The 14,333-nt window shown below is 39.6% G+C and overlaps 1 protein-coding gene across 1 annotated transcript in view; it reads right to left on the bottom strand.

Moving 5' to 3' along the window:
* Positions 1–1,452: 1,452 nt before the first annotated feature.
* Sohlh2 (spermatogenesis and oogenesis specific basic helix-loop-helix 2) overlaps positions 1,453–14,333 on the bottom strand; it is a 53,770-nt gene continuing 40,889 nt past the window's right edge. The window contains exons 9-11 of the mRNA XM_040281912.2: positions 13,728–13,849; positions 10,088–10,347; positions 1,453–4,788 (exon numbers count right to left, since the gene is read on the bottom strand). Coding sequence (XP_040137846.1) covers positions 4,744–4,788; positions 10,088–10,347; positions 13,728–13,849 — 427 coding nt within the window. The 3' untranslated portion in view covers positions 1,453–4,743. The remainder of the gene's footprint in view (positions 4,789–10,087; positions 10,348–13,727; positions 13,850–14,333) is intronic.

Here is a 14,333-nt window from a genome sequence, read left to right as displayed (position 1 = left end):
CTATTTATTCACCCTCTCAATATCTTAGAACATTATTTCAGTCTTTCTTCCTTCTTATCCAACCTTTCCCAACTCCCACCTCTGCTGTCAGCTGTCCTGCATCTGAGCAGGTATTTGCTGCACGGGCTCCCGTCTCCACCTGCCGCCTGCTCTGTGTGACTCCAGCAATTACAAGGTCTCTTTCTGCATCATCTTTCCTTCTTCACAGAATAATTCCCCATCAGCATATGGACATGTTAAACTCCCCTGACTTAAAGATAGCCTATTCTAACTCCATGTCCTCCCTCCCTAGCCACGGCCCCATTTCTCAGCACCCACTTTGTGAGGAAATTCCAAATAAAAGTTATCTCTTCTTGTTGTCTTTATATCTGCTTCTCCCCATTCTCTCTTAAATACTTCCAAGAAGACTTGTATCTTCACCGGTCCCCCAAAACCATTATTGTCACCAAATGCTTTTCACTACCCATGGCCAAAGCACTATCATCAGTTGCCTGAGTTTCTCATTCATCTATTTCTGATCTCACTCCCTAAAGTCTGTGTTCCAATCAGCAGTCAGACTGGTCCAAGCAAGGTGTACTCATGGTGTGCCTCCTCTCTTCTCTCTTCCACCAGCTTCCACCTGGCAAGAAGCCGGGGATCCACATCTCTGGCTCCCCAAGCCTCTTCCTTCACTTCCCTGCAGCCTTACCAGTCTCCTTGCTGCTCTGTGAATACCCAGGGTCATTGCCCGCCCCCCCCCCCCCCCGCAGAGCCTTTGCAGTCCCTGCTCTTTCATCTGGAATGCTCCCTTCCCAGATCACTCTGTGTGGTTTGTTCTCTCATTTTCATCCAGTATTTTTCCAAATGCCAGTTTGACAAAGAAGCTCCCCATCTAAAATAGCATCTCAACTCAACCCTGGCTCAGCTTCCTTTTTCCCTTAGGGTACCACAGCATTTTATATTTATTTACTTCACATATTCCTTGCTAGAACATAAGCCCCTGAAAGGAGGGAGTTTGCTAGAACAGTGCCTGCTACATAAAGGGGACTCAATAAATACTTGCTGACTGGGATGTATCACACAGATACATTTTCATTACTACGAAGACACAACTATGACATTTATTATAATGTTGTTTGTGAAAATAAGTGGAAAAAACTAAATTTGCATGATTGGGAGGCTAAATGCATTTGGGGATATTCTTAAAATAGAACTTCAGCCATCAGAAGGGTGAAGTCATGATTCCAATTTGGTACGAAGTCAAAACAAATCACTCCTTGCATACTTCATATGTTTTCATATGCATAAGAGGATATTTAGAAGGAAGTACATCAAGATCTGCCTCCAAAGAACAGGATTTCAGGGAAAATGAGAGATTTTTATTTTATATCATTTTATTTAAATTGCATTAACCCACATTACTTTTATAATCTAAATTAAAATATCTTACAGAAAGAAAAAAGATACCAGTGACACTGTTGTTTATTGATATTATTATCTATGGGTCTACATAAAAGGTAGGAAAGCAAAAGGGGGAAACGATGGAAATCTGGCATGCTTTCAGCAAAGAAGAAACAGAGCAAAATTTGTTTGAAAGGGAGTAAGCAATATAATTAGCAGTATATTTTATTTTTTGAGCACCTACTATGGGAAAGGTGCTGTCCTTAACTTCAGGTGGCATGAATTCTCTCTACTTCTCAGAGCAAACTTGCAAGTTAGGTTTCAGCTGTACAGATGATAAACATGAGGCTCAAAGAAATGGTTGCTCATAAGCCCCCAGTTAAGATTAGAAGCATTGGAGCTGGGATTCAAATCTATCGCACCCCTTCTCACATAAAGGAGCCCCTTAGGCTGGGGGCAGGATGGTAGAAGGGAAACCCTGGAACTAGAGATTACAAACCCAGTGGTGGGTTCCTAAACAACCCAGAGTGACGCATAGAAGCCACATAAACCGTGTATTCTCTCTGTGCTAACAAATGGCTCCAACCTGACTTTGGTGGGAGTGGTAGTAGTAGTGGAGGGTGGACAAAAGAATGTCAAATGCCTGTTTGTGCTCTTCGAAGTGGATGATCACAAAGGAAAGAGTGTAGTTTTTCCAGGACTTTCAAACTCAACCATTAGGGGTTGTAGAATCCCAGCAGCTCAAAGGAACCCAAATACTCTGTTTAGGATTCTACATAGCTGGGAAGAGTGGCATGAAATGACATTGAGAACCAGGATTCTTTTCCCTCCTGGGATGGCAGTGTCTCAGGGAGTAGGCAGGTGCCGGAAGGAAGCATAGTGAGACAGTAATAGTAGCTGCCATTTGGTGAGGATCCACTAGATGCCAGGAACTTTGCAAACATTGGTTTTTATCCTCAGAACCTGAATAAGTGAATGAATATGGCCACCCCTATTTTATAGAAGAGGAAACAGATGAAAGGAGGTAAATCATTTACCCAAATGTACACAATTAGTGGTTAGCAAAGTTAGGCTGTGAGGTCACTATTGTGACTTCCAAACTCATGCTCTTTCCAAGACACCAAATTGCCTCCCGCATGGGAGTATGCCATGTGGAAGGTACTCCGTGCCCAGAGCTGAACAATGGACAAGTAGGATTTGGATGAGCATCAGGCATTGGGTGATATAGAGGCAAAGCTGTACTCATGATAAAGGTAAGGTCCTGGGAAATGGAAAAGAACAGTATTGGGAACATGTTGGAGGAGGCAGGTCTGGGCCAAGGAGGAAACAATCCCCATGGCTTTGCCTCCTTGCCTTTAAATGGGAGTAGAATATCCAAGTGTACACAGTGAAAAATAATTTTCGGCTGGAAGCCTGCCATGACTGGCTTGGCTTTGCCAAAGGGATCTGATTAGTATTCCTGAACTCTCATTAGCATGTGAAGGAAATACCCAAATGACACAAAGCCAATTCTAGTCGCTGAGATTTAACATTTTAACCCAATTTCTCTAATGCAGTTAACCTGTGATAAAATGCTGGCTTGGCATCTCCTTTTCTTAAAACTATTTTAGGCCTCAACAAGCAAACAATTTATACAAGCACCTTCACAGTCACCTCTGCCAACCCTGGCCAGCGGATATGCCTCCTTGTAGAGTGAATTTACATCATTTGCTGCTGGGGTAGAAAACGGGGAGTATTTTTCCCAGCCTTGGCTGGACCACAGCCAAGGTTGTAAGTGCAAATCCCTTTACAAGATCTCCCTGTAATGGCCCCTTGTGTGACACAATCCTACCCCAGAGAGCAGCATTTTATTGCATGCTTTGTTGCAGGTTTTCCATTTTAGGGAGAACTGATAGCGATACTAAGTATAAACACATTCTCTGCCAGTCAAATTCTGTGGCTGGGTTTTAAAAAAGGAGCTGGGAAGACTTGTGGCCAGCAATAATATTTATATTGAAACTTATGGCTCTTGCCTCACAGGGTGAGGGCAATGGCGGTCAAGAAAGGAATTCCCTTCCCCATATGCAAGTCTTCTCATGTGTCTCAAGAAAGCAAGGGAGTATTCTGAGCTCAGAGTAAATCCTGCAGTACTTTCTCAGTTGCTCGAGATCAGGATCAACCCTTAATTCCAGGACAATCTGTTCACAAATTTTTCCAAACTGTATTTTTTGCTTTCCTCAACTCTGTCAAAGGCTTAGGGGCATTTCTGTCCAGCTCTTGACTCACTGACCTTAGGAAAGAGTAGAACTTCCTTTGCATTAGGAAAAGAAAATTATAGAAGGTCTCGTTCAGCAAGACATCTAAAAATCATTGTTTTTCCAGTTAAATGTCACAAAAGGGTGGTTCTATTATAGTGCTCTGTTAGGAAATAAAAATCAATGCTTCAACTTTTTGATTATAGTAAATGAAATCTAAAAATTAAAAAACAAGTAATTACTCCAGGGCTGTGACTCCTGAGGGTTTTTTACCCCCTTTATTAACGTTTAATGAACATTAGGTTCAGGAGCATTAGAATACAATATGAGAAAATCAGTATGAACCCACAGGAGAAGGGAAAGAAACCAGTAAGCTTATTCTTGTTTCTATGTACGTACCCTAATACAATGATGGCTATGGAAAAGGTTCTCAACTTTTCAAAGGTTTCTAGTTCAAAATTGATTTCTACTTTGGGTCTATGAGGAAAGTAATCTGCAAGGTACTTGCCATGTTGAGACTTTAAAAATGACATGGAGCCTTATAACTCCTATGCCGTAGAATTTTTTTTTTTAAGTTTAGAGGGACACAATGAAGTAGCCTTAGGCTGAGAGGAGGAGGGATTCATGTTTTATAAAATACCACCATTCCCAACACCCTCACACACCCTTAAGGCTACCTGGGTTAGAAATCAGTAGAAAGAAATATCTGTTTGCAAAGACTTCTTGGGATACACAGTTTAGCAGACCACTTTTTTTAGAACAAGTTGATTTTGTGCATTTTACAAATCTGTTTCACTGAAGTTTCTTTCATCAGGGTTAAATCGTACTTTTGTTTTATAATCTGACTTCTAGAAAACTCTGATTTGAGGTAAAAATATATATTTTTTTAGCCTGAGAGTAAAATTCAGCAGCATACAAGATATTATGTGATATAATCATGTGTGTGCACGTGCGCATGTGCCCACATTTTCCTGTTGTTTTTTTAAAAAAATTTTTTCCTGGTGTTTTCAGAAAGAACATTATTCTGGAATGTAAAAACAGCCTTGAAAAATAGAGAGATTAGGGATTTCTCTGTCCTCCACAGAAGTGTCACGTTTCCATGGTGATGAAACCAGCTCTTGATACTGGATTAACCAAGGTGATTCTGGGCTTCCTGTTTCCTCATTCCATGTACCTGGGAGACACACAGAAGAAAAGGGGAGAATGAGGGACATGTGAGACAGGTGGAAGGAAAACTGCCAGAATGCTTTGGATTTGTTCTGGTGAATGCCATAAAATGATCTATCCAATGTTCATCATTTTGTATAGCACCACTATTAAGTAAGTGATTTTCTACTTTGAACAATACCTTTAGGGTAAACTTTACAAAATATGAAAGATCAAATGAAACTTCAAAGCACCTCCCTTCACCCAAGCAGTTTTTATTGCCATCTAAATAAACTAAATTAAGGGAAACCCTACCTTACTCACTCTCTTGAGATATACAACTCGAAACTCCTGGCATCCACTCCCATATTTGAATTCCCCACAACTGTACCACCTAGTCATATAACTTACCAAAGCAGTTTTTGAACCCACCTCCTCAGCAAAACCTCATCAATCAAGGTGGAGATAATTCTGGACTGGGGAGGGCTGTGCTCTTTGTACTTTACCTCCTGTTATGGTTTAAATGTGAAGTGTCCCCCCAAAAGCTCATGTGTGAGAAAATGCAGGAATATTCAGAGGGTCATTAGATTACAAGAGCTGTAACCTAATCAGTGGATTAGTCCACTTGATGGATTCGTAATTTTAATGAATTAACGGGGAGTAACTCTAGGCAGGTAGGGTGTGGCTGGAGGAAGTAGGTCACTGGGGATGCGCTCTTGGGGATATTACGCCTGGCTCCTTGCACTCAGGATCTCTGCTTCTTGGTTGCCATGAACTGAGCAGTTTTTCTTTGCCACACCCTCCACCATAAAGTTCTGCTTCACGGAGGGCCCAGAGATACAGAGTTGGCTGACCATGGACTGAACCTCTGAAACTGTAAGCCAAAACCAACTTTTCCTCCTCTGAGTTGTTCTTATTGGTATATTGGTCACATTACACAAAGCAGACTGAACATGGTCTCCAGCCTTTACCACATCATTGAGTAGCATGTTATAAATGTATCAGTGGCTTCTAAAACATAGCTGTGCATCAGAATTACCCCTTGCAGAGTACTGCACTCTATTCCATGACTCTGGAGTGAGGAGCTCTGGGAGAGGATGCCAAAATGCACAGTTTTACTAAATGTCAGGTTTGCAAGTCAGTGAAGTATTGGTTTGGTTTGTTTCTACTGCTTTTCTGTCCCCTATGGTTTTCTGCGTCTGTTTAAGTGCATGGGATGCGTTTAAGTAGGATAATTATATACCTGCTAATACATCTGATAGGGTTTGTTAAAATGCAGGTTCCCAGGTACCACCCAGCCAAATGGACCAAATCTGACTCTGTGGGGTATGGCCTGGGAATCTGAATTTAAACAAGTTCCCCCATCCCTGTGCAAGTTATTCCCCCGTACAAAAGAGCCATTGCTCGTTCAGGAGTCAAACTGGAATCTCTGCAGGGACCAGGCAGGCACTTCAATGAATAAGGAAGACTGTGAAGAGTGATCAAAGGAAAACTGATATCCCACGTAAAAGGGTAGGCACTTCCTCGATCAAGCAATTTTGCCTAAGCTTTGAGTTTTTCAAAAGCTAGAAATAAGGAGAAATTTAATTTCTCATGATTAAAAAACAACCAGTTAAAAAAAAAAAGTGGCCTCTGGCAATTTGTGCTCTCTGACTTTGAGGTTTCACCCATGTACCTCAGATCTCTGGTAATTGGCAATGTTTTATGTCATTAGGAGCCTGACCAAGTGACCTCTTATGCTGAATTATACAGTATAACCACAAGGTGACCAGGTCCTAAGGATCATCTGGGACACTCCTACCATGTAATGTTTGAATTCCCCTTGCAGTACTGATGATACACCAACCCTCTCATCTCTCATCCAGATCTCCTGCCTGCACTACATGTATCTGAATGTATTTTGGCTACCTCCACTGGAATATTCTACCACTACCTCAAATGCAACACATTCACAAATAAAATTGTCATCTTCTAGTGCCATTCCTCCAAGTGCTTTTAGCCTTATGTTCTCTCAGTGAACAGCAATACTATCCACCAAAGCCAGAAACATGGGTGTCCATCTTAGTCCTCAACCCCTCCTCACAGCCCCTATACTGGAGATCTACCAAGTCTTGCTAAGTCTGCCTCCACCAGTGTGAAACCTGTAACCATCACCTAATCTAGTTAAGCTTCTTGCACGTTTTTCATTGTGAAAATTGCACACGCACTGTCTCATGGCCTCCAATTTGATTTTACAAAGAAAATCCTGGTCTTTGTCTAAGGGCTGGGACTCCACTAACCTTTCCTCTTTGGCTGAGAGTTGAGATTACTGAGAAGAGCCTAGTTTATTAAAAATGAAATTCTGCAACCTAGAAAAGAATTTGAACACTTGCATGAAATTGAGGATCATGGAACTGGCCTTGAAAATACAATGTAGCTTTAATAATCAATCTTGTAGATTTCTTTTCATGTGAAAGGAAAAAGGGGACCAACATACAGTCAGATAGCTATGAGGGTAACACACTCTAGGTCATCTGTTGAAGAATTCTTGGCTGTAGGCATCTCCCACTTCACGTGTAGATCTAGAGAAACTCCCACCAAAGCAAAAGCCCCAGTAGCAATTCGACTAGCTGGGGTCATGGCAGTGCTCCCAGTGCCTAGAATACTTCAGCAGGTTCTCTTCCAATTCAAAGCAATAACAGGCAAGAATGTGAAGGGTAGCCACCCACTTGTAGTAATAAGCATAGAACCTTAGGAACTTTCAAGTTCTTTCATAGTTATGTCAAACATCTACAGATTCAATCCTCTTATACAATCATGTTACACAATTTAACATGAAAATTATGCCTAAGTAATTAAGCTTTTCAAATTACAAAAATCCAGTGAAATCAAGTTCCTTACATAGGAATTATATAGGACTAAAAAGGGAACACATTTATGAAATAAGACAAAAGGAATTTTCAGGATCAGAACTGAATGCTTTAATAAAACTTACACATAAGAACTCTTGGGTGAAATATAAAACAAATATTTTTCTCCCCTTATTTTCAACAGATTTTTCCTAATGCAGAGATCTGAAACTAAAGATCCAGAAAGAAAATCTTGCCTAATGTTAGCTATCTTTGTAGGCAAAGGTAGACACATCAATTTATTCATTAGTGGTTAAGGAAGGAGGCAGACACTCTTTCAGAGTCTCTCTAGATATCTTAGTTTGGATGATGGATAAAGAAGGAAACTCCTTAAAATGTCAAATCTAGAAAAGATACCATCTAGAAATAAGTGACAGCAATTCTTATTAAGTGATACTAAAATAAGAATCAAATTGTAGTATCTGTGCTCAGTGACACAGCAGTGTCAATGTACCTTTCCAATCTTATCCTCTTATCAAGTCCACATGGATCTTCTTTGTAATTTTTTTTTATAAATAGTGAAAAATTTTTTGACTGGAAAAAAAAATAAAAGAGTCTAGGTCACCTAGGCCATTTGTTCTTGAAGCTCTCTGGTTGGGGGAGATCCAAGTGTGTATGTGCCTGAGTGAAAGCCTGTGGCTACCACATTCACAGCCTGTCTATCTATCAGCAGAGGCTGTTAGCACATTTATCAGAAGCCAGACAATGCCAGCTCTTTTGATATTAGGTCTCTGGGTGTAGCTTTCAAAATTATTCTTTGTTCCACTCTTCCCGTATTGTCAAACTGTGCCCAGCAGGTGGTATACAGTGTGAATTTCAAACATGTACTCTTAATATGCCCAAAACTGATGCTGCAAAGAAAGGGAAAAACCCACATTAATCGAATCCTGCCCATTCTTTTTCATTATGTCACAAAGGTATTTTTGATGTCCTAAAACGATATAAAATAATTTGTAAAACCATGTGAAATCTTCAGGTGCTTAAAGCTACAGGTTTGAAAATATGTACTTGTTGTTATTAAAAGTAGTCGTTTTCTTACAATTCTGTAACAAAACCACATGGAGTAAGTAGGTGTCAACAACTTACAATGTTCTGGGCACTATGGCAAGTACCTATAGCCCCAGCTACTTGGAAGTCTGAGGTGGGAAGACTGTTTTGAGTCCGAGAGTTGGAGACCAGACTGGGCAATAAAGCAAGACCCTATCACAAATAAATAAATAATAATTTTGAAAACTTTTTTTACTTTTACCCTGATCTTCCTATTGAAATACTGATGATCATTTGCAACATAACTACATCCATGGATAACTCACGTTCTAATATTTCTTTGTAATTCTCTTTGGAATATTTTTCTCACAATGTTTTTTTGGGAAGGTCACTATAATTCCCATTTTGTAGATGGCATATGGAGATAATAACAGCATCCACCCTCAAAGGATTGCTTGGGGGATTCTTTAAATCATCCACATTAAGAACATGAAGTATATGCCGCATTATCTATTGAGTTCTCAAAACATGTCTGATACTATTAATATGCAAAAGAATCAGCAACAATATTAAAGTTTTCAGAAGTCTCTTTTAAGCAGGTTAATTTTGTTTGGGTCTTTCACTAGACCTGGAAGTTCTTCTAAAAATAAAGGTTCTACAATTAACATATGCTAATCCATCTGTTTGGAATGTTCTTCCTCTCTTTTCTCCTGATTTGGAACCTCTTACCTGGATACTTCTTTGTCTTTAGAGCTTGGCTTGGGAGAACTTTTCAGGGGCAGGCAGACCTTCCCCTCTTTTGAGTCTAGATTATATTACATATATTGAGGTACTTTCCCTACATGTTCCAGGCTATATCACAACTGTCTGCTTCTTTGCTGCATCTCCATGACACTTCATGAGAGAAGGATCACATGTCTATTTTATATACTACCTTAGCACAACAGGTAAGCATGATGCTAGAGCATAATGAATGTTCAACGATTATCTACTGCATTATATTTATTCTCTGAAATCTATTCTCAATGATCATCTATTGCATTATATCTATTCTCTGAGAGAGAAAGCTGCAGCCAGTTATGGAGTCAACTGAGGATGAGGATGGTGAAACAGGATGTGGCAACCTAGGAGCTTAGTAAAAGCAGAGGGCAAGAGCAATCAGCACCAGAGGACACCAGGTTCTATCTGGTCACTTAAGGCCAAAGTAGCAGAGACACACTCGAGATTCACTGATTTCTAGAAATTCAGATACCACCCCTGCAGCTTGGGAAATAAGAACCTGGGTCCACTGCACTGTTTTTTCATATATCAGGTAGAATGACTTAAAAACCAACAGAGCTCTAGATCCCAGTCGAAGAGCCAACTAGAGTACTGTGTGAGTACTAGTACTAATGTGAGTACTCTGCTGACCACAGTGAGTCCAGTCTGACTCACAGACTCCCAAAGACTTACCAGACAGTTGGGGTGTGTTGTACCCGTCTGGCCCAGCATGGAGTTGCAGTGCTGGGGAAGAAACTTTGAGATTTTTGGTACAGCTGACGGTAAATGAATTGAAATGCTCTGATTTGTTACGGCAGTTGCATCATAGGAAGGGATGACTTTAGAATAATATCTGACAGCATGGAAGGAATTGAGAGAGAGGGCTGCACTGGGAATTCTAGTTTTATACAGATCACCAATAGCAGCACTCTCTGAAGTGGAGCCTGATTGACCTGTAATAAGAAAAGAAACATCTGTTAATACTATATACACAATTCCATATCTCTAGATGACCATACCATATTTGAAATATATTATCCTGTTTCATTTCCTCACATTACATACTTGTACTGCTCATATGCTCAAATGCTGATGGAAAAGTGATATTTAATACAATATACACATTATAAATTAGTTTTCATGTGTCATGAAAAAAGATTTTAGAGGAGCAGCAAATTTCTGTGCTTCTTGGAATGTGTGTGTGTGCTTCTTGGAGGGTGTGTGTGTATGTATATATGTGTGTGTGTGTGTGTGTGTGTGTGTGTGTTTGGCTTTCATTATCATCGAAACTGGCCATCTCTATGAAGGAAGGAAGAATGTGGGAAAGAACAACTCCATTTATCCATTGATAAAGCTTAACTAATTTCTATAAATGAAGTGAGAAATAAAATCTCATACCACAGAAATATTTAAATATATAATGTTAACACTCTAATTTCAAGTAACACTGTGAATATCAATAATTTTGACATCAATAATAATGAAAGTGAAATAATGTTATATTTTATGTATAAATGCAAATGTACCTGGAATATTTGTGAAAATAATTAAAGCAAATGTGTACATAGATTAATGCAAAAGACAAGCTGATAAAGTCTAAACATATCTGTGTTACAGATTAGGCTTAGCATGAAGCCTTAGGGCCTTGGGTACCCATTTAGCTTCTACAGCCTTCAATTTTCTGACCTGGGTGGTAAAAGTGAAATTTGCAAGGATTAACTCACAGCAATTCTTCTGATCCTCTTTCAAAACTAATTTGGCAATATACATTAGGAGCTATATATATGTATACTCATGTTCTCTGTTCTCTAACTCATCCATGATATACTTCCAGGAAAGCAGCTCAAAGAGAAGCCCCAAATACAGAAAACCCTATATATGGGGAAGTATTTCCAATCATGTGATGTGTACAATTTCTCTGCCCCCGAATAGAAGGACTAAATATAGCAAGTGGAAGATGGCTAAGAAAATTACTCCATAAATCATTTGCTAAACTATTAAAACCATTAAGATGATGATGAAAGCTGTGTAACAATAGATTAACAGCATATATGATATGAAGTTAAGTAAAACAACGAGGAAACAAATGGGATGTTCAATATGTTTACTAGTATAGAAAAATATACCTGGAAAAAAGACTTGAAGAGAATATACACAAAATGAACACTTCTGAGCTTAGTCAGATTAGCACAGGATGTGTGCTGCTTTTCAAAAGGAAAAATATACACAAACAAAATAAAAATGGGGACTTGACTGATTGACCTTGCAGGTCTCCTCTGTTTTAAACATGCCGCAAGCCTCTGCTCCTAGTGAATTTGTGTCTTCCTAAGAGCAGTCTCTTTGGATGATGCAATACTGTGAGATGCAAGAAAGGCCTAAACTCTGCCATGAAAATGGTTCTTTAGATCTTCTGCACAATATAAACAGTACTGCAAGTACAAGAAATAACATTGACAGGGATACACCTGTGGTCTGACCTCTATCTTATTTAATCTAGGCCAATTTAATGATGCCATGTCACATTCAGCCACAGGTACTATAAGCAATCTAACTGTGGCTCATGGTGACTTCCCCTGCTCCCTTCTCCTTCTCTATTCCCTAGTCCAGGAAAGAAGTCTAAATTGACCAAAAATACAAAACAAAATTAAAAAACAAACAAACAAAAACCACACCCTGAGGCTTCTCCAATTACATGAACAAGGAGGACTATTTTATTTTTGACCCCTTTTTCTTCTGATTTTAGACACCAATCCTAGGGACTTCTTTTGTTCCTTTGGTCCCCACTCTACCTCCATACATGCACACAGTACCTCTACTATAGCACTTAAAATACCGGGTGAACCATGATTTGCTTTTGTGATGTTCTCTGCCACTGATTTGCAAGCTCTATGAGGAAAAAAAGAAATGCATCTTGTTCATCTTGTGTGTCCTCATCATTGAGGCAGGGAAATTTAAGCTGAGAATTAAGGGACAGAATTGGAATAAATTGGAGAGTGCGAGGGGGAGACATTCTCAATACAAGGGAGGTGCTGAGAGCAGAATCTCTTGGAAGAAGTCAGCAGAAGGGTCACCTAAGACAAGCTAGTCAGAGAGAAAGGCAGTCTGGTTGCCCAGCATTCAACATTCAGGAGAGTAATTCCATGCCTTACTGGTTTCTCAACTGAGATTTATCTTCAGGAATACCAAAAGTCACAAATTAAATGTTGTGTTCTTTTTGTCTGGCTCTGTTCTTTCCCATCTTCTTATTTCTACAAGTACATGGGCAGGTATAGGTTTATATAGCATATATAACACAAAGGCCTCCCAGTGGGCAATGAATGTTTGCATAATGAGCATTTATTGAGCACCTCCTGAGTGCTGGTAATTGTTCTAGGTATTAGAAATATGATCAATGAACAAAACAAGCAAAGACCAAAAGCAAAAAACCTCCCACCTCAAGAGTCAGCATTTTAATGGGAGAAGATAGGCAATAAATAAAACATGCAAGTAAAGACTATTAGCAGGTGGTGTTATGAAGACAAATCCAGTAAAACAAGTGAGTGAGGAGTCCCCTGCAACATGTATGGTGAGGAGGTATGTGCAGCTTTAACTGGGCAATTGAGAAGGACTCACTGAGAAGGCAATATTTAAGCAGAAATGTGAGGTGGTAAATACTATGTTAAATGCTCAGTACACAATAAGTACTGAATCAATATGAATATAATCAGCCCTGTGAATCTATGGATTCCTCATCTAGGGATCAACCAACCATGGATTGAAAAAAAAATTTTAATTACATCTGTACTGAACATGCACAGACTATTTTTCTTGTCATTATTCCCTAAGTAACACAATATAACAACCATTTACATAGCATTTACATTGTATCAGGTATGTAAGTCACATAGAGAAGATTTCTTGTATGGGAGAGGAATACACATTCTATATGCAAATACCACGCCATTTTGCATAAAGGACTTGAGAATCCACAGAGTTTGGAATCTGCAGGTGGACCCAGAACAAATCCCCCATGGATACTGAGGGACAACTTTACTTCCCTTCCCTTTAGATTCTATTTATGTAATGAACCAAATTATCAATGCGCTTATCATTGATGTGTTTTCTGGAAATTAAGGTCAACTTTGAACCCAAGTTCTGGGATAACACTATTTAAATGTCCACAGCCACCTTATGAACTTCAAGCTGACAATACTGGAAGGACTCATGGTGTAATCTTTCAGCTATGTTTGATCCCCTGGTCATGGGAGCAAAGGTACAGAAGCCCAGATGTGCAAAGGTTGTCCATGCAGGCCCCAGCATCCCATAAGCAACAAAGGCATTAGATGTGGCTCACCTCTCACAACTTGATCCAAGGAGTCCCCTGCAGTAGCAATGGAATACATATTCAAGCACTTGTTAGCCAGGAACTGGATCTCTCTCACAGGGGAGTAAGTGCTTGTCAACAGACTGTTTTCCCTTAAAAGGAAACAATAAATAACAGTTTTTATATCCCTCTAGAACTTGCTGAGTTCAAATGCTCTTTAACCAATCAAGTCCTAAAAAATCCTGACAGAACCTCACCTATGGACTATTTAAAATATGAGAACAAAGAGTTGAACAGGACCCAGGATGCTTCTCTAAAATGACTGGCTTTTCCTCTTTGTTTATGTATTCTAGTAAATCTAAATAAGTAAGCTATTGTTTGGTATGTCACATTTTGTACTAGGGAGTTCCTTTAAGGACTAACTGAAACAGGGCTGCATGCACCAGGGCCTTCAACCTCCTGGATGGAGGAGCATTAGAATCCATCATGCCCTTCCTGGGCTCCATAGTCACTATAGTCTGGGGCAGCCAACCTTATTTTAAGGTCCTTCAGTAACAAGAGGAAGAGTGAGAAGAATGATAAAACAGCCAGGAGCCTGAGAATATTACATGTGTTTATCACTATAATGAAATGATA

The sequence above is a fragment of the Ictidomys tridecemlineatus genome, chromosome 6 (genome assembly GCF_052094955.1).
Source record: "Ictidomys tridecemlineatus isolate mIctTri1 chromosome 6, mIctTri1.hap1, whole genome shotgun sequence".
In the NCBI taxonomy this organism is placed as follows: Eukaryota; Metazoa; Chordata; class Mammalia; order Rodentia; family Sciuridae; genus Ictidomys; species Ictidomys tridecemlineatus.
This window is presented reverse-complemented; position numbering and strand designations above follow the sequence as displayed.